A 23606-nucleotide genomic window follows, 5' to 3' on the forward strand; every position below is an offset into this window, starting at 1 on the left:
GACCTACTTGTATGTCACCTGTAAGTGAATCGACCCACTGTTTAAATAGGCAATTGTTGCCACTGTGATTGTTGTGATGCCCAGTGCCAGATGGAGCTATAATGCAGCTTCAAGCAACTAATTCTTCTGTGGGATTTGGATGTGTAAGCAGAGGTTAATCTTGAAGATAATTAGTATAGATGAATTTCATGTAAGCCCTGGGGAGATTTTTGCTTTTTGGATATTAGTTGGCTCAATCTGCAAATGCTCAGTATTTCAAGTTCCTGTATTCAAATTTTGTGAGTAGCATGTAATAGATAATTTCAATTTTTCTCTTTTTGCAGGAGCAGTACTGGCGATCTGTTCTATTTCATAACCATTTTGACTATTTGGAAGCAAATAACTATGAATTCGATCTAGCTGCAGAAAACCAAGCAGTGAAGGAACAGCAGGAACTGCTTATGAAAATGTTTGCTGTGAGTATAATCTATATAATCTTCCACAGCTGTTTCTGCAAATATAAGTATTATCTCATGGCTGTTAGTGAAAATGGAACTCTTCTAATATTCTTTAACAAAAGGATCTTTGTATGATAAATTGTGGCTGTGATCTTATTTTTAATGTACAACGTGTGATGCTACTGCTCAGTAGTTTTATATACAGTCAATTTGGAGCTACTTTAACTCCCCATCTTCTCAAAGTTTAAACAAGTAGCGACTGGAATTTGGATTGATCTGGCTCAAGTGCAGTATTTGTAAGGTAAAATGCAAATATTTTTAATGTGAGGGTGATTTATTCCACCTTGTATCTTTACTAGCATTTGCAACAAAAAGTAGTTTTATAAGTATGTTGGGCCCCTTGTAAACTGAAACATGAATCTTCTAACATTGCAGTGAATGAGACGATGTACTATAGAACTATTCTTGCCACTTTATTGTAGTATTGTGCATTGGAGACCCATGTGACGTTTGCAGAATAGACTTATGGATATTGTGTCACAGTTCTTTTTAAATCATGCATTTGCATGTTAAGAAGCCTGTCCTCAAATAGTCTGAGTTATTATTTTTCTTTTATTTTACCTGAAGTTTTGATTTAAATATTGTTGAAAAGCAGAAATACTGACTCTGAATGCATTGGAAATTCTTCATGGATGATACAAAAGAAAAATTAGCATCATCCATGCATGCAGATTCCTTATCGCTCAAGATTAATTTGAGCTCTGATGTTTGAACTACAGGACAAAGGTGATAACTGTTTAATGTTCCTTCTTGCATTTTGTATATTTTAAAAGTAAACCATTTTAAAATGAGAACTAATCTGACAAGTAGGTAAAGCATTAATATTTTGTTTATCATTTAGTTATCTTGCAAGGTTGATCGTGAATTTCGTTGTGAAGAGCTTTCGGAGTTTATGACCCAGAATGTCTTAAATTTGGCTATCAAGTATGCTTCACGTTCAAAACGTCTAACACTTGCACAGCACCTTAGTGATCTGGCGCAAGAGAAAGCTGCAACACTGACTGCTGTACAAGAGGAGGATACGGAATTAAATACTGGGTATTGGCACTTGTGTTAAATTGTAATTGCAGTGTATTCCCACAAAATCATGGTCTATGGAAAAAAGATACTAGTTTTCATTGATCTTAACACAGTTACAAATTCTTTGCAGGGTTAACATTGACATCTCAAGGCCACACTATTCCACATACATTATAAAGCTTGAGAGTGTATTATAGGACAAAATGTAGATAAAATGACCAAGCCAAAATCACCAAATACTGTTAATAGCTCAGCAGAATGTAGTTAACATCTGGAATCTCATCTAGTGCTGCACACCATGAATTGAAAATTCCTCCTGTTAGATTTTTTACACCATTTCTTTCTAATGGTTCTACTCCTAATTTAGCTTGTACTATATTACTCTGATGTGTATGCATTTACAAATGTTATCAACGTGTAGGGAACATGCTGGAGTGAAGTACAAATGGTTTGAATTAAGTTTATTTGTGAAGCATAAGCTGAGTCCCCATATAACTAGAATATCATTCATAGCTTTGAAGAAAAAATGAACAGTTAGGACATTTTGAAATACAGTAAATAGCATTGCACACAGTTGCCCATTAAATTCTAAAGAGCAATTGATTTCACCTAATCACATTGAAATAAATAGGGTAGCAACCAGCCTCTGCTTGTTTTTATACCTTGGCACTGAATTGTTTGGTATAGAAAAATGATCTTCTTTAACTTAAACCTTGAGGTACTTAGTGGAGTAAATTCTGCTAGTTATTGACACTGTTTTCTTTATATAGTTACAGTAGATCAGTTACTGGATATAATTCACCTCGCATGCAACCTTCAGCTCAAAGTTGCATTCAGAATGCGGGAGGAGGAAATGAGGAAGGTGTACAGAACGATGCAGAAGAAGATGGTGTCTCTGGATTGGAGCCTGAGGAACGACTTCATGAAAGTAGAAGTGAGACGAGCCAAATATTAAAATATATAAATTTACACAGTATTTGCCTGTCCTGGTTCTAATTCTAACCAGCTGTAGTTCTACAATATTGCTTGTTCCTTTTGTGAGGCCATTCCCATGAGGATATTAAATAAACATAATTGTATTACTTTTACTGCAGTTAACTGCCCACTTTCATTTCATCCTTTAGTGCAGAAGTGTATTAAAAATAAACAGAGGAAATACTTGTACAAATAGACTGACTGAAACTTTCCCTCAATTTCCTAAAATAATTTTAGTTTATTTTTACTGGCATTTTGTCAGTTGGTTTATCTAGTATTCATCTAAAACAACATTGAGTACTTATTGAATACAATTAATTTGTGGACTTCTCTGCTGCAGGACTATATCCATTTAGTAAAGATCCTGATTCTCCGGAAAAAATAACTACAAAATCTGGTATGTAATATCAAATTATATTCATGTAACTTGCCAGTACTGCAATTTTTTACATATTTAGTACATATTTAGAATTATAATTTGAGAAATACTATAACTTACAGTGTTGGGGTTCATTCAGTTAGCTTGCATGATTAATACGTATTGCAGTATGCCATGCCTTAAAACGTCAGAATTTGTTCAACCGTTTGCTTCGTTACTTGACTGAATCGTGTTCACCAGTAAAACGATTCTCCATCAGCTGTTAGGTAGTCGGTGTATCTTGGTCTTCCGTGCACGGAAATCTGAGATGCACTGGACATTAGTTGTTGATGCAGTTAACCATCTGCTTTGTGCTGGGCTTACCACTGAGTTCAATGATGCAGAAGTGATAAGATAGGTGGACTTTTAATAGACACAGCAGGGAAACAGGCTTTTTGGCCCCACTGAGTATGCTGATCAGCAAATACTCACTGTGAATTCCATTTTTTAAATCGTCCTACGTATTCATCAATTCCCCCTGCCTCCCCCCCACCCCCCCCCCAGTTTCTACCATTTGCTTGCACTATCAGGGCAATTTACAGCCACCACCACCAATTAGCCTACTAAATCACAGCACACACAAAATGCTGACTAGCCTGCTGTGTTCTACCAGCATTTTGTGTGTGTTGTTGTTTGAATTTCCAGCATCTGCAGATTTCCTCGTGTTTGAACCTACTAAACCACATATCTTTAGGATGTGGGAGGAAGCCAATGTAAACCTATGCAGTCACAGAATCTCCTCACACGGTACCCAGGGCCAGGAATGAACCTGTGTCTCAGACTCTGAGATAGTGGCTCCACTTTGCATCTGTTCTTTAAATTTTATTCCAAGGATGTCTGGTGTTTGAACATGTGCTCCTTGGATTTGAATACGATCAGATCATGCCAAGAAAGACAGGTGCTAGGATTATTGTAATGTTCCTAATTTCTTAATAGTACCTCGCTGTTTTGCATTTTAGGTTATTTGAAATAAGTATTTAGAGTCAGACATTTAAAAGCTATTCACATGGATCTGAGACATATTAAAAACTTCAAAAGCTAACCTATCAGAATCTGTCAGGGTAAAGCCTAGTCAAGTAAAGAATCCAGGTAGGTTTATAAGTGATGCGTAGCAAATATGTGAAGCTCCCTCTGCCTTTTCATCTTGCTCCTGAAACAGGAGTTCAAGTACGACTGGACACAGTGACTGGTTGGAATGTAGAAAGAGAGAAGTGTGGTGCTGGGACAGTGGACTATATTGAGTATGATTTGTGCAATGGTGTAAGTGTCGCATCAAGTATAGTTTTGATCCAGGATCATTTCCTTTAAATGGAGTATAAGAGCACAGAAAGGGACTCTTTTGACAGTGGCCATGCCAACCAATATGCCCATCAAAGCTAATCCTATTTGGCTGAGTTCTCTTTAAACCTTTCTTATCAATCTATCTATCCAAATGTCATTTAAGTGTTGTTACTGTATCTGCCTCAACCACTTTCTTTGACAGCTTATTCCATATACATAGCACCCTCTGTGTGAAGAAGTTGCCATTTGGATTCCTTTTAAATCTTTCCCCTCTCATTTTAAACCTCTGCCTTCTATTTTTCAGTTGTCTTTCTCTAGGGGAAAAAGGCTATGTGTATTCACTTTATCCTTGTTCCTAATGATTTCATACACCTCTATAGCTTCACTCTCGTATACTGTATGGAACAGCCCTAGCCTGCTCAAGTTCTTCCTTGAGACTTGACAACATTCCAGCAACTGCGCTCTTTCCATCTTAATGACATCTCTTCTATAACAAGTTAACCAAAAGTGTACAGAGTATCCAATTTCACCCTCACCAACATCTTGTACAGCTGCAACATAATGTTCAAGCATATGAATTCCTAGAGAAGTACATCACAGAAACAGACCCTTTGCCCCCTCTAGTCCATATCGAAATTACCTACTCCAATTGACCTGCACCTGGAATATTGCCCTCCTTACCTTTACCATCCATGAACCTATCCAAACTTCTCAAGTGTTTAAATTGAGCTTGCATGCACTACTTGTGCTGGCAACTCATTTCACACTCTCACGACCCTCTGAATGAAGTAATTAACCCCTCATGTTTCCCTTAAACTTTTCATCTGTCACCCTCAACCCATGACCTCTGGTTTTAGTCCCACCTAACCTCAGTGGAAAAAGCCTGCTTGCATTTACCCTAGTTATACCCCTCATGATTTTGTATACCTCTATCAAATCTCTTAAGCTTCTACATTCCAAGGAATAAAGTCCTAACCTATTCAATCTTTCCATATAACTCAAGTTCTCCAGATTCGGCAATATTCTTGTAAATTTTCCCTGTACTCTTTCAACCTTATTTGCATCTTTCCTGTAGGTATACTGACGAAAGTCAACATGCCAAAATACTGTCTAACTGCAATGCTATTTTCAATGACCCATGTACTTGTGCTCCTGAGTCCTTTGCCACACTCCCATGAGCACTACTGTTCACTGTACCATTCTACAGGCTTTTGTAGGCTTTCCAAAATGCAACACTTTGCTGTTATCTGTATTGAATCCCATTTGCTATTCCTCGGCCAATTTATCTAGATGATCAAGATCCCCTTGTAATTTTTGATAACGTTCTTCGTATTTTATCATACACACATTTAAGTGTCATCTGCAAAATTATTAACCGTGAATTATACATTCTCATCCAACTCGTTTGTGTTAACAGCAGTAGGCTCAACATCAATCCCCATAGCAGACTACTAGTCACATCCTCCTGTCTGGAAACAACCTTTCATCATCAACCTCTATCATCAAGCTAGCGATCTCTACATTGCATGTGATTTAACCTTCCAAGTTCACCTACCATGCAGAGCTTTGTAAAAGGCCTTGTTAAAACCTATATAGACAATGCCCACAGCCTTGCCCTCATCAATCCTCGTCTGTTGATTGTGTCTGGATGATCTCTTCATACACTAATTGATGTAGATTTTAATATACTGTGGAACAACACTTTTTTTCCATCAGTAGAATTGTAAAGTCATTTTTGTCCTTCTAAGTTTTTGTTATATAACTTGGTATCTCTTCTGTTAACAGTAGCTCTTACAAGCAATATCCTTACACGTGGCAATCCCTTTAAGGTAAGGGATTATTTTACTTTACCTGAAGATTGTGTGCTAATTGTATTCCTTCTCCTTCAGCATTCGAATATAGGTAGAAAAATGACAGAAAAAGATAGTTTGCCATTTAGTGTTGTAAATTAAATTTTTCAGTGACATCCTAAATATTCCTCCCAGAAAATGAAGAAAGACTTTTTACTCTTGTGAGGCCTGTTTCTAGAAAAGGGGAAGAAGCATATTCTCAGTATTTTCAAATTATGAGTACAAATGGAGCCTGTCTGCTGATGAAGTTGCATATCTTTCTGCTTATTATTTGTATTGAAATTTCCCAGGGAGCAGTATCTCATATCAACAAAGCTGACTTTAGTAGGAATATATTAATAGCAACACACACAAAATTCTGGAGGAACTCAAGTCAGGCAGTATCTACAGAGGGCAATAAACAGTTTGAGCTAAGACCCTTTAAGACTAGAAAGAAAGGTGGGTAGAAGGCAGAAGAAGAAGGTGGGGAAGGGGAAGAAATACAAGCAGGCAGGTGAGGGGGGTAGGTAGATGGGTGGAAGAGGAGAGATGAAATAAGAAGCTGGGAGGGGATACAGGAGAGGACAGTGGACCCTGGAAGAAGGGGAAGGAAGAGGGACCAAAAACTAGAGCGAAGTGCTGGGCAAGTGAGAAGAGGAGATGTGAGAGGGTGAACAAAGTTCAGAGTAAATTTATTATCGAAGTATATATCTATGTCACCATATACAACCCAGTGGCTCCTTTTCTTGTGGGCACACTCAATAAATCCAGAATAGAATAACCATAATAGAATCAATGAAAGACCTTACCAACTTGGGCATTCAACCAGTGTGCAAAAGACAAAAAACTGTGCAAATACAACAAGAAAAATATTAATCCATAAATAAGCAATAAATGTTGAGAACATGAAATAAAGGGTCCTTGAAAGTGAGTCTTCAGGTTGCAGGAACATTTCAGTGATGGGGCATATGAAGTTGAGTGAAGTTATTTCCTTTGGTTTCAAGACCATGATGATTGAGGGGTCATAACTGTTCCTGAACCTGGTGGTGTGAGTTCTGAGGTTCCTGCACCTTTTTACTAAAGGCAGCAGGGAGAAGAGAGCTTGACCTGGGTTGTGGGGGGCGGGGGCGGGGGGTCCCTGATAATGAATTGTGCTCTCCTGCATTTCGTGTAGATGTGCTCAATGGTGCAGAGATCTTTAACTGTGATGGACTGGGCTGTGTCTACTACTTTTGTAGGATTTTCCATTCAAGGGCATTGGTGTTTCCATACCAGGCTCTGATGCAGCCAGACACTATACTCTCCACCACAAGTCTATAGAAGTTTGTCGAAGTTTTAAATGTCTTACTGAACCTTCGCGAGCTCCAAAGGAAATATGAGGGGCCGCATTGCATTTTTCATAATTGCACCTGTGTGCTGGGCCCAAGATAAGTCCTCTGAAATGATAACACCTAAGAATTTAAAGTTGCTGACTTTCTCCACTGCTGATGGAGGACTGGCTCATGGCCCTTTGGTTTCCTCTGCCTGAAGTCAATAATCAACTCCTTGGTCTTGCTGACATTGAACAAACGGTTGCTGTTATGCCATCACTCAGCCAGATTTTCAATCTCTCTCCTGCATGCTGAATCATCACCACTTTTGATTCGGCCTACAACAGTCAGCAAGCTTGAATATGGCCAGAATGGGGAATGGAAAAGGAGAGAAGCAGGGAGGGGAAGAAGTTACTGGAAGTTGGAGAAATCAGTGTTCCTGCCAGATGGAATATGAGCTGTTGCTCCTCCAACCTGATTTTGGCTTCATCATGGCAGTAGAGAGGTCATGGGGAGCTCTTTGCATTTTTAATTTTCTCAAATCCAGTCTTTTATATTCTCCTTCCAAGGTGACATCTGGTGGCATAACCCCTGGACTACCTGGAGCTCAAACTCGTAACACCAGCATTCTGGATAGCATGGTGAAAACTAATAAGAGATCAACAAGCAACAACAGTCAATCTACAAATAAGGAAAAATCGACAGTCCTGAAGCCTCTGATGTCAAAGTTAAAGGCAAAACAGGTACTAACCTAATTAAGTATTTAGTTTGGAATTCAGAATTATACGTACATTTGGTATTTCCCCTTGTGACTAAGTTACAAACATTAGCCAATCATATACCACATTATTATATAGAAGTTCTTTTCAATCACAAGTGAGTCTGAGTTGAAAAATACTGTGAAATTCATATTTTATTTTTGTATATGGAAAAATAACCAATATAGCTGATGTTTGTAAGCTCCATGCAGTAAGTACTAAAGTAGAACCAAAAAGGAAATATTTTGCATTTCTGTACGTCAAACTCTAGAGGGTACAAAGTTGCACGTAGATGCTATATAATTTTATTTCAAAGATGTTCCAAATAATTTTGCTGAATATCATGAATCAATTTTGTAATTACTTGTCTTGCATCCTTATTGCTTTGAAATATGGTTATCTGGTTTTTCCAGCATTAGACAGCTAAATATAAAATAAAAGTTTGATTTTAAGTGCCACTGTAAAAGTTTTTGTCTTGAGTAATTAACTTGTGCAATGCATTGGTGCTGTGAATCTATTTTGGCATCTATTTTTCACTGTTTTTTCAGACCCAAGCTACACTCTTCCAAACAACTACCCCCAAGTCCAGCAGTACAATTACGGAAGATAAACCTATTGAGGCTAAGCCTGTACAAACAGCTAATCCAGAGAGCAAAGTTACAAATGACAAAAAGTGAGTGTGTTTTTACATTATATACAAAGGATAAACACTTTAGACAACCATTAAACTGCTTGGAAATTTAATAATTTGTACTAAGTATTTGTATTAAAAACTTTATGACTCATTTTCTATAAATACTGTATGATTTAAATTATTACAATACTACCAGATAGCAACTACACACAGCATTTGAATTTGAGATTAATATTTCCATAATAAGCACCAATTGTAATTTCTAATCAAATGGACTTAGAGTAGAGACAGTAATAAGGAGTAATTTTTTTTATTGTGAAAAGGCCAAAGAAAACGGGTTTCCAACTCTGGTTGGAGGAAAGCCGAGATAATATTATTGCTGAAAGTCCGGATTTGACAGAAGAAGAAATAATTAAAGAAGGCATGAACAGATTCCGCATTCTATCTGCTGAGGAAAGGAAGGTAGGAAACTCATCTCTGGAAATTAGCTCTTGATACTTTTAATACACCAATTTTGTCTTGGCTTTATAAATAATAAAGTTAATTTGGAAACATTTTCATTGACATCTTTAAGTTATTTACGATTATTAGCTCAGAAAATCCACTTCCATGAGAATGTATATGCTTGGACAAATAGTTTTTGATCATTCCTTTGATTTGTAGTCTTATGTTTTGCCTTATGATTTTAGTATTTAATTGGTTTGGATTCTCACCTTGGATTGCTTTGACAGTGCTAAAGAAAATCCGTTATCTTTAAAAACATCTGTTTGTATACAATGTATGATTTTGTAAGCTTGCCTATTTGTAGCTGACATACAGATTTAAATCGATAGTTATTGATTAATTTGGTGGAAAGAATATAAGCCTGTATAGACATATTGAGTTAGATCCAGCATACTGATATTTTTTAAATACTGGAAAATTTATCAGGAAGCAATGTTGATTTTAATTTTAAATTCATTTTCTCTGGAATTGGTTAATTATCATCACTTAGCGAGTTACAGTGTAAAGCCTATGGAGTCATGGAGCACTATAACACAGAAACAGGTCCTGTGACCCATGAGTTGAGGAACTGTTAGTCTGCCTAGTCCATCAATGTGCATCTGAGTAACTGCTCTTTACCCCTCCCATCCACCTACTGATCTTAAATGTTGCAATCAAACTTGCATCTACCACTTCAACTGGCAGCTTGTTTGACACTTGTCTTGCATACTGTTCATACAGATCAAATCATTCCACAGTGCAGTTAGGTAGAACAAGGTTAAACAACACAGAATAAAGTGTAACTACTATTGAAAAAGTAAGTAATAAGGTGCAAGATTATCATCATTGATCATTAGAAGGGATAGTCGACATGGCTTTGTGTGTGGTAGATCATGTCTCACCAATCTTTTGGAGTATTTCAAGGAGGTTACCAGGAAAGTGGATGAAGGAATGGAAGTGGATGTTGTCTTCATGGACTTTAGCAAGGCCTTTGACAGTGTCCTGTAGGGGAGGCTAATCAAAAAGGTTCAATCACCTGGCATTCAGGATGAAGTATTATATTTGACTAATGTTGGCTTAGAAGAAGCCAAAGGGTGGTAGTAAATGGGAGCCTGTGACTAGTGGTGTATCGTAGAAATCAATGTTGGGTCCATTGTTATCTGTATCAGTGATCTGGATGATTATGTGGTAAACTGTCAGTAAATTTGCGGATGACATCAAGATTGCGAGCATATTGGAGAAGGAGGAAGGCTATCAAATCTTGCAACATGTTCTGGACCAGCTGGAAAACTGGGCTGAAAAATGGCAGATGGAAGTTAATGCAGACAGGTGTAAGGTGTTGCACTTTGGAAGAACAAATCAGAGTAGGGCTAGTACTATAAATGGTGAGGCATTGAGGATATGGTAGAGCAGAGGCATAAGACCATAGGACTTGGGGGCACTATTAGGTCATTTTGCCCATTGAGTCTGGTCCACCATTCCATCATGGTGGATTTGTTAGTCCTCTCAGAACCATTCTCCTGCCTTTTCCCCATAACCTTTGACACCCTTACTAATCAAGAACCTGTCAGCCTTTGTTTTAAATATACCCAATGACTCGGCCTCTACAGCCATCTGTGGCAATGAATTCCACAAATTCACCACCCACTGGCTAAAGAAATTCCTTCTTATTTCTACTATAAAGAGATGTACTTTTATTCTGAGGCTGTGGTCTAAGATTTCCCTTTTAAGAAACATACTCTCCACGTCCACTTTATCCTAGGCCTTTCAATATTCGATAGGTTTCAGTTAGATTCCTCATCATTCTTTTAAACTCCATTGAGTACAGGCCCAGAGCCATCAAACACTCCTCATACATTAACCCTTTCATTCCTGGAATTGTTCTCCTCTGGACCCTCTCCAATGCCAGCACATCTTTCCTTAGATAAGAGGCCTAAAGTTGCTCACGGTACTCCAATGCAGTCTGATCAATGCTGTATAAAGCCTCAGCAATACAGATCCATATTTCCTTGAAAGTGGTATCACGGAGATGGAGCTGAAAAGAAGGGTTTTGACACGTTTGTAAATCAAAGTATTGAGTATAGGAGTCAGGATGTTAAGCTGAAGTTGTATAAGATATTGGTGAGGCCTATTTTGGAATATTCTTTGTGCATAAATGGTCACCCACCTGCAGGAAAGATATCAATCAAATTGAAAGAGTACAGAGAAAATTTACAAAGATGTTGACTGGACTTGAGGAGCTTAGTGAAAGGGAAAGATTGAATTGGTTAGGACTTTATTCCTGGAGCAAAGGAGAATGAGGGGAGATTTGATGGGGGTATAAACAATTGAGGTGTATAGATAGAGTTAATGCAAGCAAGCTTCTTCCACTGAGGCCAAGTGAGACTAGAGAAGGGTGACAGGGCAAGTGTGAAAGTGGAAGTATTTAATAAGAGCCTGAGGGGGATCTTTGCTACTTTGAGGATGATACAATTGTGTAGTGAGCTGCCAGTGGAGCATCTGTTCTAAACATTCATAGAATGAGTTGTTCTTCAGACAGGAATGTGCTGTTGTTGCAATGCTGCCTGACTTTGCTTTGTAGTTTCCTGAGAGGATGTAAGCCCTGCCACAATTTACAGCTGCTCTGGGACTCTATTTTGGACTAGTATTGTCTCGTGGCAGCTCTGATGGCTTTATGGGTTAGTATTTCAAGTTTTGTAATGGTCATCCCATTTGAGTGCTGCAGTCCTAAGTGGGAGTGCATCTCCCAGTTCATCTATGGTTTAAGAACACCCAGATTGTCCTCTTTGGCATAGAGTCGTCAATATGTTTGCTGATAGAGAATGTTACATTCTCATTGAGGCTGGCAGCTGTGTCATTGAACGTGGACCAGATGTGTAAAAGCTCATCTACTTCCTCAGGCCAGCATTTGCACTGGCAGACTTCACCAGATCCTCCCGTTTCAGTTTCTGTTTGTACGCAGGGAATAGGAGCACAGCCTATGGTTAGATTTACCAAAGTGTGGACAGGGGTGGCTTGGTAGGCATCTTTGATGGCTATTTAGCAATGGCTCTGTGTTCAGGCCGCTGGTGGGACAGAATACATGCTAGTAGTATTTTGGTAATAACCTCTTGAAGTTGTCCTGGTTGAAGTCGCTAGCAATGAAGAAAAGGGACACTGGGTGTCCTGTTACAAGGCTCTTGACCAGAGTTCGTTGGATGCAGGTTTCATGTGTGTATGAGGTGGGATGTAGTCTGCAGTTAGGATAGCTGAAGTTAACTCCTGTGGCAGGTGGAATGCCATTACTGTTAAACATTCCAAATTGGTTGAGCAGGAACTCACCAGACTCCGCCACCTCTAATTTTACTTAAGGATGCTGGTGAATTGAAAAGCCCTCAGTTTGAAGGGAACCGGCTGGTGAGGCATAGCACATAGAAATCCTTTAGTTTCTTTGGTAGATCAGTCTTGCCCTTACCTTATCAGCTTTGTTCTTGATGGCTTAGATGATAGCTAGTTAGTATGCTGGGGAGTGGTGGCTTAAACCCCCTGTTTCACCATCACATGCGGCCCAGCCCTCTTACCATCTGTGGAGAGGAATAAACAGACGATATTTCAGGTAAGTGGCTGTGTCCGGGTGTCCTGAAAATCCTGGGCAGATGTAAATGTAACTAAGTTGGTTTTAAATTGGTGTTGCTGAGGAACTATATATAAATGTATTGTTAATATTTATTATATTTCTGTGTGAGCAAATGACATTGGTATTTAACCAACTTGACAGATGGTCACATAATTGACAGATAAAAGCTGGAGAATGAGGAACAGAATTTTATGGAAAGGCTTGCAGCAGTCTTGCTCAATGAATGTATATAAAGGGTCTTGGCTGATGGGTAGGATTTGCAATTTTGTGGGTGGGTGGAGATTTAGACAGATATGCACCTTACCATTCGTTTTTTTTCTCTCTTGCAAATGAATGTCACTCAACTTTTGTTAAAGTGATGGGCTTATTTTCACAATCAATTGGAAATCAACTACTGTATATGAAGAAAATAAAATAAAGGGTGAAGGGACCAAAGATGTATGTAAAACAAGAGAAAATCCTGCAAATAAACTCAAATCTGAAATAATTGAATATAACCAAAAATTAGACAAAGCTTGGAGGAAGTGCAAAAAGTAAGTGTTAATTTGAGAGCATCAAGGAACTTTGTCCAAGTTGGTTGGAACTTTAAACTCTGAAAACATTTTTGTAAGGCTGGGTGCAATCCTGGTTGGCACACAATAGGAAGGAAGCGATTACAGTAGAGGTGCAGAGAAAGTTCATGCAAAATGAAGGAACATTTCAGTTATGGGAAGAAACAGGATGGGCTGAGCTTAAAATGGTAAATGTGTTTATTAATGTCAGAAGTAAGTGGCAAATTGTAAAGAGACAACCTGAGGAAGAGCTTTCTCACCCAGACAGTGGTTGAATTCTGTAACACACTGCCTGAAAAGGTAGTGGAGGTGGGTACTTTCACATCATTTAAGAAGTGTCTGGTTAACACTTGAATCACCAAGGTAGTGTAGACTAGAGGCCAAGTGCTGGTAAATGGAATTGTTTAAGTGGGTAGCTGATGGACATTGTAGGCTGTTTCTGTGCTGGGAGACACTGTCAGGCAGACTTGTGGGTGAATTAGGGTATAATGATTGATGCATTTTTAATTTAGTACTCTGGATAGGAAACATTATTTCTTGAAGATTAGTCTATTTTCAATCTTATTATTTTCTTCCATTGCCATTATATATTTACCATATCTTTCAACTAATATTTATATTCCTTTCTTCTTCCATAGTTTTAATATGAATGAAGTGTACTGATTCAATATTACCCTTTTCTTGTTATCAATGATCACATGCACCTGCCATAATTGTCATTTTTGTAACATTCTACAAATATGTAAAATATTTGGTATAGGCTTTGATACCCTTTGCAAGGTTTCTATATTACATTATTTTTTAAATTCTCTGTCATTGTTGCATAAATTCCCAAGTAGAGTTTTTGATTTGTATAAGCATGTGTTCATTTTAGATTTACTAGTTATTACTTCAAGTACAGCTGTCTCAGGGTTTTTATGAATATACCGGTATGCTTAATGGTAATTATTTTTTGTGTTTTATTTAAATCTGTAGTGATTCATTCCTTCAGTCTCTTGATTTGATCTTAGTATTAAATTTTCTCACTTTAATCAAATTGTGGTTCAACAGACATAATCAAGTTTAACCTGTCCTGTTGAACTAAAACAATCCTCTCCCATTTTCCTGACTTTTGTTTTTTTTTGAAAATAATTTAAACTTCTATTTGTGCTTTGGTTGTAACCAAGTCTCTTTTAAGCAGAATTTATGCTTCTAGCATTTAAAATTTTTCTTGCATCACTTTATTCCTCTGAATACCAATGTTACTTTGCTCAAAATGTAACTTATTAGCTTTTCTCACATTTTTTAACCTTTGTTTTAATCACCTCCTCCTAATTTTTGCCTCACCCTATTTATCCGTTCTGCAGGAGTATGGGTTTTGGTAGTGGCTGTCTTGTCTCTGCAGCCTTGCTGGTCTAAAGGACTCCTTGATTTAGGAGGCTGAAATGATCCCTTTTGCTTGATGGTTCCAATGGAATCAAAGATAAAATCATAAGGTATAAGAGCAGAATTAGGCCATTTGGCCCATTTCATCATGGCTGATCCAGTTTTCCTCTCAGCTCCAGTCTCCTGCCTTCTCCCCACCATCCCCTCATGCCCTGACCAATCAAGAATCTATGAACCTCTGCCTTAAATAAACATAAAGACTTGGCCTCCTCAGCTGGCTGTGACAAATAATTCCACAGATGAATCTCTCTCTGGCTAATGAAATTCTTCCTCATCCCCTTTCTAAAAGGACGCCCCTCTGTTCTGGGGCTGTGAACCTCCTTTGAACCCTCTCCAGTTTCAGCACATCCTTTCTAAGAGAAGGGGCCCAAACCTGCTCACAGTACTCCAAGAGAGGCCTCACTATACTTTATAAAATTTCAACATTATGTCCTTGCTTTTATATTCTAGTCCCCTTGAATGAATGCTAACATTGCATTTACCTTCTTCAACACAGACTAAACCTACTAATTATCCTTTAGGGAATCTTGCACAAGGACTCCCAAGTCCCTTTGCACCTCAGACTTTTGTATTGTCCCTTCAGAAAATAGTCTACCCTTTCACTTCTTCTACCAAAAATGCATGACTATACACTTCCCAACACTGTATTCCATCTGCCATTTTTTGGCTAATTTGTCTAAGGCTCTCTGCAGCCTCCCTACCTCCTCAAAACTACCTGCCCACCACCTATCTTCATATCGTTAGCAAACTTTGCAACAAGCCATCAATTCCATCATCCAACTCATTAACATATAACGTAAAAGGAACCAGTCCCAACACAGCCCAGTGTAGAACATCGCTAGTCACCGCCAGCCAGTCAGAAAAGGCTTCCTTTATTCCCACTCTTTGCCTCCTGCCAATTAGTAACTGCTTTATCCATGCTAGAATCTTTCTTGTAATACTGTGGGCTGGCTTGTAGCTTATTAAGCAGCCTCGTGTGGCACCTTGTCAAAGGCCTTCTGAAAATCCAAGTACACAACATCAACTGATTCTCCTTTGTCTACCCTGCTTGTTACTTTATCAAAGAAATCCAACAAGTTTGTCAGGCAAGACCTTCCCTAGAAGAAACCATGCTGGCTACGGCTGATTTTATCATGTGCCTCTAGGCACCCTGAGACTACATCTTTAATAATCAACTGCATCTTCCCAATCACTGAGATTAGTCTAACTGGCCTATAGTTTCCTTTCTTCTGCCTCTTTCCCTTCTTGAAGACTGGAGTGACATTTGCAATTTTCCAGTCTTCTGGAACCATTCCAAAATCTAGTGATTCCTAACTGTGTCTGAAGTCTTACCAACATCTGCCTCCACAACCTCTCCAGTAACTGTTCTGGCACTCTGATTCCCATCCTCCTGCAACTTTAGTTTAAACCCCACTGTGTGGCATTAACAAATCTTCCCACTAGGTCTGTTAGACCCCCTCCAGTTCAAGTGAAAATTGTCCCTTCTGTACAGGTCCCACCTTCCCTGGAAGAAAGCCAATGATCCAAAAACCTTATGCCCTCCCTTCTACACCAACTCCTTGGCATCACTTTAAACTGTATAACCTTTCTATTTCTGGCCTCACTAGCACGTGGTACGGATAGCAGTCCTGAAATCACAACCTTGGAGGTCCTGTTCTTTAACTTAGCACCTAGCTCCCTGTAGTACTATGCAGACCCTCGTCACTTGTCCTACCCATGTCATCGGTACCTACGTGGACCACAACTTCTGGCTGTTCACCCTCCCACTTAAGAATACTCCTGTCCGTTCCCCTAACTAACAAATCCAATCATCATAGTACGCCACTTCTCCCCACTTCACTCCTGAGTCACAGAGGCAGATTCTGTGCCGGAGATTTGACCACTGTGACTTTCCTCTGTTAGGTCATCACCCCCCCCCCCCCCCCCAAAGCGTTAAGGTCACCATTCTGTGTTCATTCAATGACAGCTGCTGCTCTTGCCCCTGCCTTCCTTTAATTTGCTCTGACTAATCAATCCCAAACACCAATTGGTCATTGCTCAAAGCTCTGTTACGCTGCCATGACTCGGTCCTGCCTTTTATCCTTGAGCAGTGGAGGTGATTGAAGTCCCCTCTTCTCCAGACATCTGATGCCCGGACTGGATGCTGGTCAGGGCTCATTGAGATGTTCTCCTTCAGAGAATGATGCTGCCCTCACCCGCAGCTCCTCCATTTCCCAAGCATCTGCATTCACCCCATCTTCCCGTTGTTTAACAGCAATAATTCCTCTTGTCCTTACCTACCATCCCATCATCCTCCACAAATTCTGCCATTTGGAAAGTTATACTACCACTAAACATATCTTTACCTCCCCTCCCCCTCCACTTTCCAAATGGATAATTCCTTCTATAATTCCCTTGTCCATTTATCCCTTCCCACTAATCTCCATCCTGGCACTTATCCCTGCAAGCGGCCTAAATGCTACACCTGCCCATTACACTTACTCCATTCAGGGCCCCGACCAGTCCTTCTTCTGGGTGAGGCAACACTTCACCTGCAAATCAACTGGGGTTGTTTATTGCATCCGGTGCTACTGTCCCATTGCACTCACATCCATCATCATGAAGTGTTTCAAGAGGCTTGTCATGAGGCACATCAAGACCCTGTTGCCCCCCCCTCATTGGACCCCCTGCTATTTGTGTACCGTCCCAACCGCTCAACAGATGACTCCATTGCCATCACCCTCCACCTGGACAAAAAAGACATGTACGTTCAAATGCTGTTCGTAGACTTAAGCATTCAACACAATCATCCCTCAGAAATTGATTGGAAAGCTGGGCCTGAATACCTCCCTCTGCAACTGGATACTAGACTTCCTGACTGGGAGACCTCAGTCAGTCTGGATCGGAGGCAGCATCTCCAACACCATCACACTGAGCACAGGGGCTCCCCAGGGTTGTGTGCTCAGTCCACTGCTGTTCTCTCTGCTGACCCACGACTGTGCTGCAACACACAGCTCGAACCACATCATCAGCAAGAAAGACGAGTCAGCTTACAGGAGGAGGAGCAGCAGCTAACGGACTGGTGCAGAGCCAACATCTTATCCTATCTCAATGTGAACAAAACAAAAGAGATGGTTGTTGACTTCAGGAGGGCATGGAGCAACCACTCCCTGCTGAACATTGATGGCTCCTCGGTAGAGGTCGTGAAGAGCACCAAATTTCTTGGTGTCCACCTGGCGGAGAATATCACCTGGTCCCTCAATACCAGCTCCATAGCAAAGAAAGCCCAGCAGCCTCTCTACTTTCTGCAAAGGCTGAGGAAAGCCCATCTCCCACTGCCCCCCATCCTCATCACATTCTAAAAGGGGTTGTATTGAGAGCATCCTGAGCAGCTGCATCACTGCCTGGTTTGGAAATTGCACCATCTCAGATCGCAAGACCCTGCAGCGGATAGTGAGGTCAGCTGAGAAGATCATCGGGGTCTCTTCCTGCCATTACAGACACTTACACTACATGTTGCATTCACAAAGCAAACAGCATTATGAAGTAACCCATGTACCCCTCATACAATCTCTTCTCCCTCCTGCCATCTGGGAAAAGGCACCGAAGCATTTGCGCTCTCATGACCAGACTATGTAACAGTTTCTTCCCCCAAGCTACCAGTCTCCTCAATACCCAGAGCCTGGATTGATGACACCTTACTGCCCTCTACTGTGCCTATTGTCTTGTCTATTATTTATTGTAATGCCTGCCCTGTTTTGTGTACTTTATGCAGTCCTGGGTAGGTCTGTAGTCCAGTGTAGTTTTTTTCTAAGTTATTTTCTTTCTTTCTTTTTCAATCTTTTTATTAAATTTCATATATAAAAAAAAAACAACACAAAATAATGAATAGATTACAGATTCAATAAACTTGAGATTACATTAGTAATAGGATAATAATATCCTATTAAAACATCCATCAACAAAAGGTACATAAATCAATCAAGTCTATATAAATATATATGAAAAAAAAACAAAAATAATCGTCGAAAAAAGAAGAAAAAAAAAATTAAAATTATATATAAGAAAAAATATATATTGAAAAAAAATACTAAACTAAAACTAACATGGGCAATAATAGCACTTTATAAATATATAAAGGTGTCAAGAAAAGAACTCCAGAACTCCATACCTGAACAAGTATAAGTAGAGAAAAGGATCTGAAATAAGCCAAATTAATTCATATGAAAGTGTCGAATAAATGGTCCCCAGGTTTCTTCAAATTTAATTGAAGAATCAAAGATAGTGCTTCTGATTTTTTCCAAACTCAGATAAGAAATAGTTTGGGAGAACCACTGAAATGTAGTAGGAGGATTTACTTCTTTCCAGTTTTGTAATATAGACCTTCTGGCAATTAATGTTACAAAGGCAATCATTCGTCTGATTGAAGGGGAAAGCTGATTGCCATCTTCATTTGGTATACCGAAAATTGCAGTAATAAAATGGGGTTGTAAATCGATATTCCATACTGAGGAAATGACATCAAAAATGTCCTTCCAATAGTTATGTAAAGTGGGACATGTCCAAAACATGTGAGTCAATGAAGCCACTTCTAAGTGACATCTGTCACATTGAGGATTAATATGCGAATAAAATCGGGCAAGTTTATCTTTAGACATATAAGCTCTATGTACAATTTTAAATTGTATTAAAGCATGTTTAGCACAAATAGAGGAGGAATTAACCATTTGTAAAATTTTTTCCCATTTATCTGTTGATATATTACATCGAAGTTCTTTTTCCCATTCTTGTCTAATTCTATCCGATATTTCTGGCTGTATCTTCATAATCATGTTATAAATAAAAGCTACTAATCCCTTCTGACAAGGATTAAAAGTAAAAATCAAATCTGAAAAATCCGATGGAGTTGAGTTAGGAAAAGATGGAAGAATTTTATGTAAGAAATTTCTAATTTGTAAGTATCTAAAAAAATTAGATTTAGGTAATTCAAATTTGTTGGATAGTTGATCAAAAGACATCAAAGTACCTTCAAAAAAAAGATCACGAAAACATTTTATACCTTTCCTTTTCCATATACTAAAAGCTTGACCTGTCAATGAAGGTTTAAAAAAAAAATTACATAAAATAGGGCTGTCCAGAGCAAAGTTTTTCAGATTAAAGAATTTGCGAAATTGAAACCAAATTCGTAGTGTATGTTTAACAACAGGGTTAGATATCTGTTTATTGAATTTGGCTAAATCAATAGGAAGAAAAGAACCAAGAACGGAAAATATAGAATATCCCTTAACCTCACTACATTCCAAATTTACCCACTGTGGGCACACAGGTGAATCCAAATCTAGTTTCCAGTACATTAGGTTACGAATATTATTCGCCCAATAATAAAATCTAAAGTTAGGTAAAGCTAGACCACCATCTTTTTTAGACTTTTGTAATTGCCTTTTGCTTAACCTAGGATTTTTATTTTGCCACACAAATGAGGAAATTTTTGAATCAATATTATCAAAAAAAGATTTAGGAATAAAAATTGGTAAAGCTTGGAATAAATATAAAAATTTCGGTAAAATCATCATTTTAATAGCATTAATCCGACCAACTAATGATAAAAATAAGGGAGACCATCTAGTAGTAAGTTGCTGAATTTGATGAAGCATAGGTAAAAAATTCAGTCCAAATAAATCTTTATATTTCTTGGTGATTTTTATACCTAAATAGATAAAGTTATCAGTAACAACTTTAAATGGCATCCTATCACTCAATAAAGTTTGCGCGTTTAAAGGGAATAACTCACTCTTATCTAAGTTTAACTTATAACCAGAAAAGCTACCAAATTGAGCCAACAAGGATAAAATAGCAGGAATAGACCTACTAGGATTAGAAATATATAACAACAAATCATCAGCATAAAGCGATAATTTGTATAACTTCTCATTACGGGTAATACCAAAAATATTAGGAGACTCACGAATAGCAATAGCTAAAGGTTCTAATGCAATATTAAATAATAAAGGACTTAAAGGACAACCTTGTCTCGTACCACGAGATAATTGAAAAAAAGAGGATCTATAATTATTTGTAAGAACAGAAGCAACAGGTTTATAATATATTAATTTAATCCATGATATAAAATTAGGACTAAAATTAAAGTTTCTCAATGCATTAAATAAATATGTCCATTCAACTCTATCAAAGGCTTTTTCAGCATCTAATGAGATAACACATTCTGGGGTTGTAGGTGATGAAGTATAAATTATGTTAATCAATTTTCTAATATTAAAAAAGGAATATCGATTCCTAATAAAACCAGTTTGATCTTCTGAAATAATCTGTGGTAATACCTTTTCTAATCTAATGGCTAAAATTTTTGTAAGAATCTTAGAGTCTACATTTAATAATGATATAGGGCGATAAGATGCACATAAGGTAGGATCTTTATCTTTTTTAAGAATTAAAGAGATAGTAGCTTCATAAAACGATTGAGGTAGTCTCTTCTTAACAAACGCATCATTAAAGATTTCACATAGCCAAGGAGAAAGCAATAAAGAAAAAGTTTTAAAAAATTCTACAATAAAACCATCAGGACCAGGAGCTTTCCCTGAATTCATTGATGAGATAGCCTCTCTTATTTCATCCATAGAAATAGGAGCATCAAACAAGCTACAATCTTCATCTATCAGTTTAGGAATATTCAAATTATTAAAAAAATTATCCATCGTAAACCGGTCACCGTCAAATTCTGATTGATATAAAGATTTATAAAAATCTTGAAAAGTGTTATTGATTTCTTTATAATCAGTAGTTAAATTACCGTCTTGTTTACGAATTTTAATAATTTGTCGCTTAGTCGAAATAGCTTTTAATTGATTAGCTAACAATTTACCAGTTCGATCACTATGAATATAAAATTGAGCCCTAGTCTTAATTAATTGATTCTCAATTGAAGAAGATAATAATAAACTATGTTCCATTTGAAGCTCAACTCTCTTCTTATAAAGTTCTTTGGTAGGAGTAACGGAATAAATCTTATCAATTTCTTTAATTTTATCCACCAATAAAGCTATTTCTGAATATCTTTGTTTTCTTTTACCAGCGGAATATGAAATAATTTGTCCACGAATAAAAGCCTTGAAAGAGTCCCAAAGTATTCCTTTATCAATCTCTTCATTATAGTTTGTTGAAAAAAATAAGTCAATTTGTTGTTTTATGAAGGTAATAAATTCTGGATCTTGAAGTAAAGTAGCATTAAGTCTCCAAGATCTAGTATTGATAGAAGAATCCGAAATCTTGATAGATAACTTCAAAGGCGCATGATCCGAAATAGCAATAGAATCGTATTTACAATCAATAACATCTGTTAATAAACGATGATCAATAAGAAAGTAATCAATTCTAGAATAACTATGATATACATGTGAAAAAAATGAAAATTCTTTATCTTTAGGGTTCAAAAACCGCCATATTTCAGTAATTCCAGAATCAACCATAAAAGAATTAATAAGTAAAGCTGATCTATTCGGAAGAGTTCGAATAGGTTTAGATCTATCCATCGAAGGATTCAAACAACAATTAAAGTCTCCACCCATAATCAACATATATTCATTCAAATTAGGAAGAGAAGTAAATAAACGTTTAAAAAATTCAGGACAATCAAAGTTTGGAGCATAAATATTAACTAAAACAACTTTCCGATTAAAAAGTGAACCAGTTATCAACAAAAATCTACCCTGTGGATCAGAAATAATTTCATAATGTGTAAATGAAATTGAGGCGTCTATAAAAATAGACACACCCCTAATTTTAGCGGTACAATTTGAGTGAAATTGTTGCCCTTTCCAGAACCTAAAAAAACGTTGATTATCCTCCCTCCTAATGTGGGTCTCCTGTGCAAAAATAATATTAGCGTTCAATCTATGGAATACTTTAAATATTTTTTTACGTTTAATCGGATGATTTAAACCATTAGTATTCCACGAGATAAAGTTAATAGATTTATCCATCATACCAATATTAATTGTGTGTATCATAAAAGGTTAAAAAGACACATAACCCACAATTTAGGAAGAAGGAAAATTGATTCAGGAGCAACCGGAGATCCTGACACCTCAACAATATTAACAATTTAAAGTCAGCCCATAAACTAAAAGCAAAAAAATAAAAAGCAAAAGCATGAAAAAAGATCCCTCCCCCCTCCCCCCACCCTTTGAAAGAAAGCCAAGCGGCAGGCGCATAAACTAATACTAATATTACCCCCATTTCAAGATGGCAGCTCCATAAGAAAATTTTTTAAGAAAAAACTATATAACACCCCAATTAAAATATAGAGTTGCAAAAAAAAAATATATATATATATATATATATATATATATACCTACATATATATATATATATATATACACATACACATACACACCCATATCAGACAAATCAAAAAAAAACTAATATAGTAAAACCAGAAAAATCATTAATAAAAAAAAATGCACATTAAAGTTTAAAAATGTGATACACCTTTAAAAAAGAAATTCCATATTCAGATACAAAGATGATGTTTCACAAGCCAAGACTTATGGGAAGAAGAAACGACATTTTGAGAAAGCCATATTACAAAATATGAATATAAATTCAGCAATCTAATAAGAAAATATAGTAAAAAAGTTATCAAAATAGAATTTTTTTTTTAAAAAAAAAAGATTTAATAGACACTACAACATATATAAAAAAAAACTAAAGAAAAAGAATTCAAAACCTTTGTTCCATTTCTAAATACAGGCAAGCAAATAAACGCTTATAAAAAGTAAAGACTTATGGGAAGAAGAAACGACATTTTGAAAAA

The 23606-nt window shown here is 37.4% G+C and overlaps 1 protein-coding gene across 2 annotated transcripts in view; it reads left to right on the forward strand.

Moving 5' to 3' along the window:
* wdhd1 (WD repeat and HMG-box DNA binding protein 1) overlaps nucleotides 1-23606 on the forward strand; it is a 78306-nt gene that overhangs the window by 52300 nt on the left and 2400 nt on the right. The window contains exons 18-25 of one of the 2 annotated variants that reach the window (XM_059957607.1): nucleotides 324-455; nucleotides 1339-1535; nucleotides 2288-2451; nucleotides 2833-2889; nucleotides 5977-6020; nucleotides 7900-8073; nucleotides 8637-8761; nucleotides 9046-9184. In XM_059957607.1, the coding sequence (XP_059813590.1) occupies nucleotides 324-455; nucleotides 1339-1535; nucleotides 2288-2451; nucleotides 2833-2889; nucleotides 5977-6020; nucleotides 7900-8073; nucleotides 8637-8761; nucleotides 9046-9184 (1032 nt within the window). The remainder of the gene's footprint in view (nucleotides 1-323; nucleotides 456-1338; nucleotides 1536-2287; nucleotides 2452-2832; nucleotides 2890-5976; nucleotides 6021-7899; nucleotides 8074-8636; nucleotides 8762-9045; nucleotides 9185-23606) is intronic. The other variant, XM_059957615.1, reaches the window with a different exon arrangement.

This window comes from Hypanus sabinus, chromosome 2 (assembly GCF_030144855.1).
Source record: "Hypanus sabinus isolate sHypSab1 chromosome 2, sHypSab1.hap1, whole genome shotgun sequence".
Lineage (NCBI taxonomy): Eukaryota > Metazoa > Chordata > Chondrichthyes > Myliobatiformes > Dasyatidae > Hypanus > Hypanus sabinus.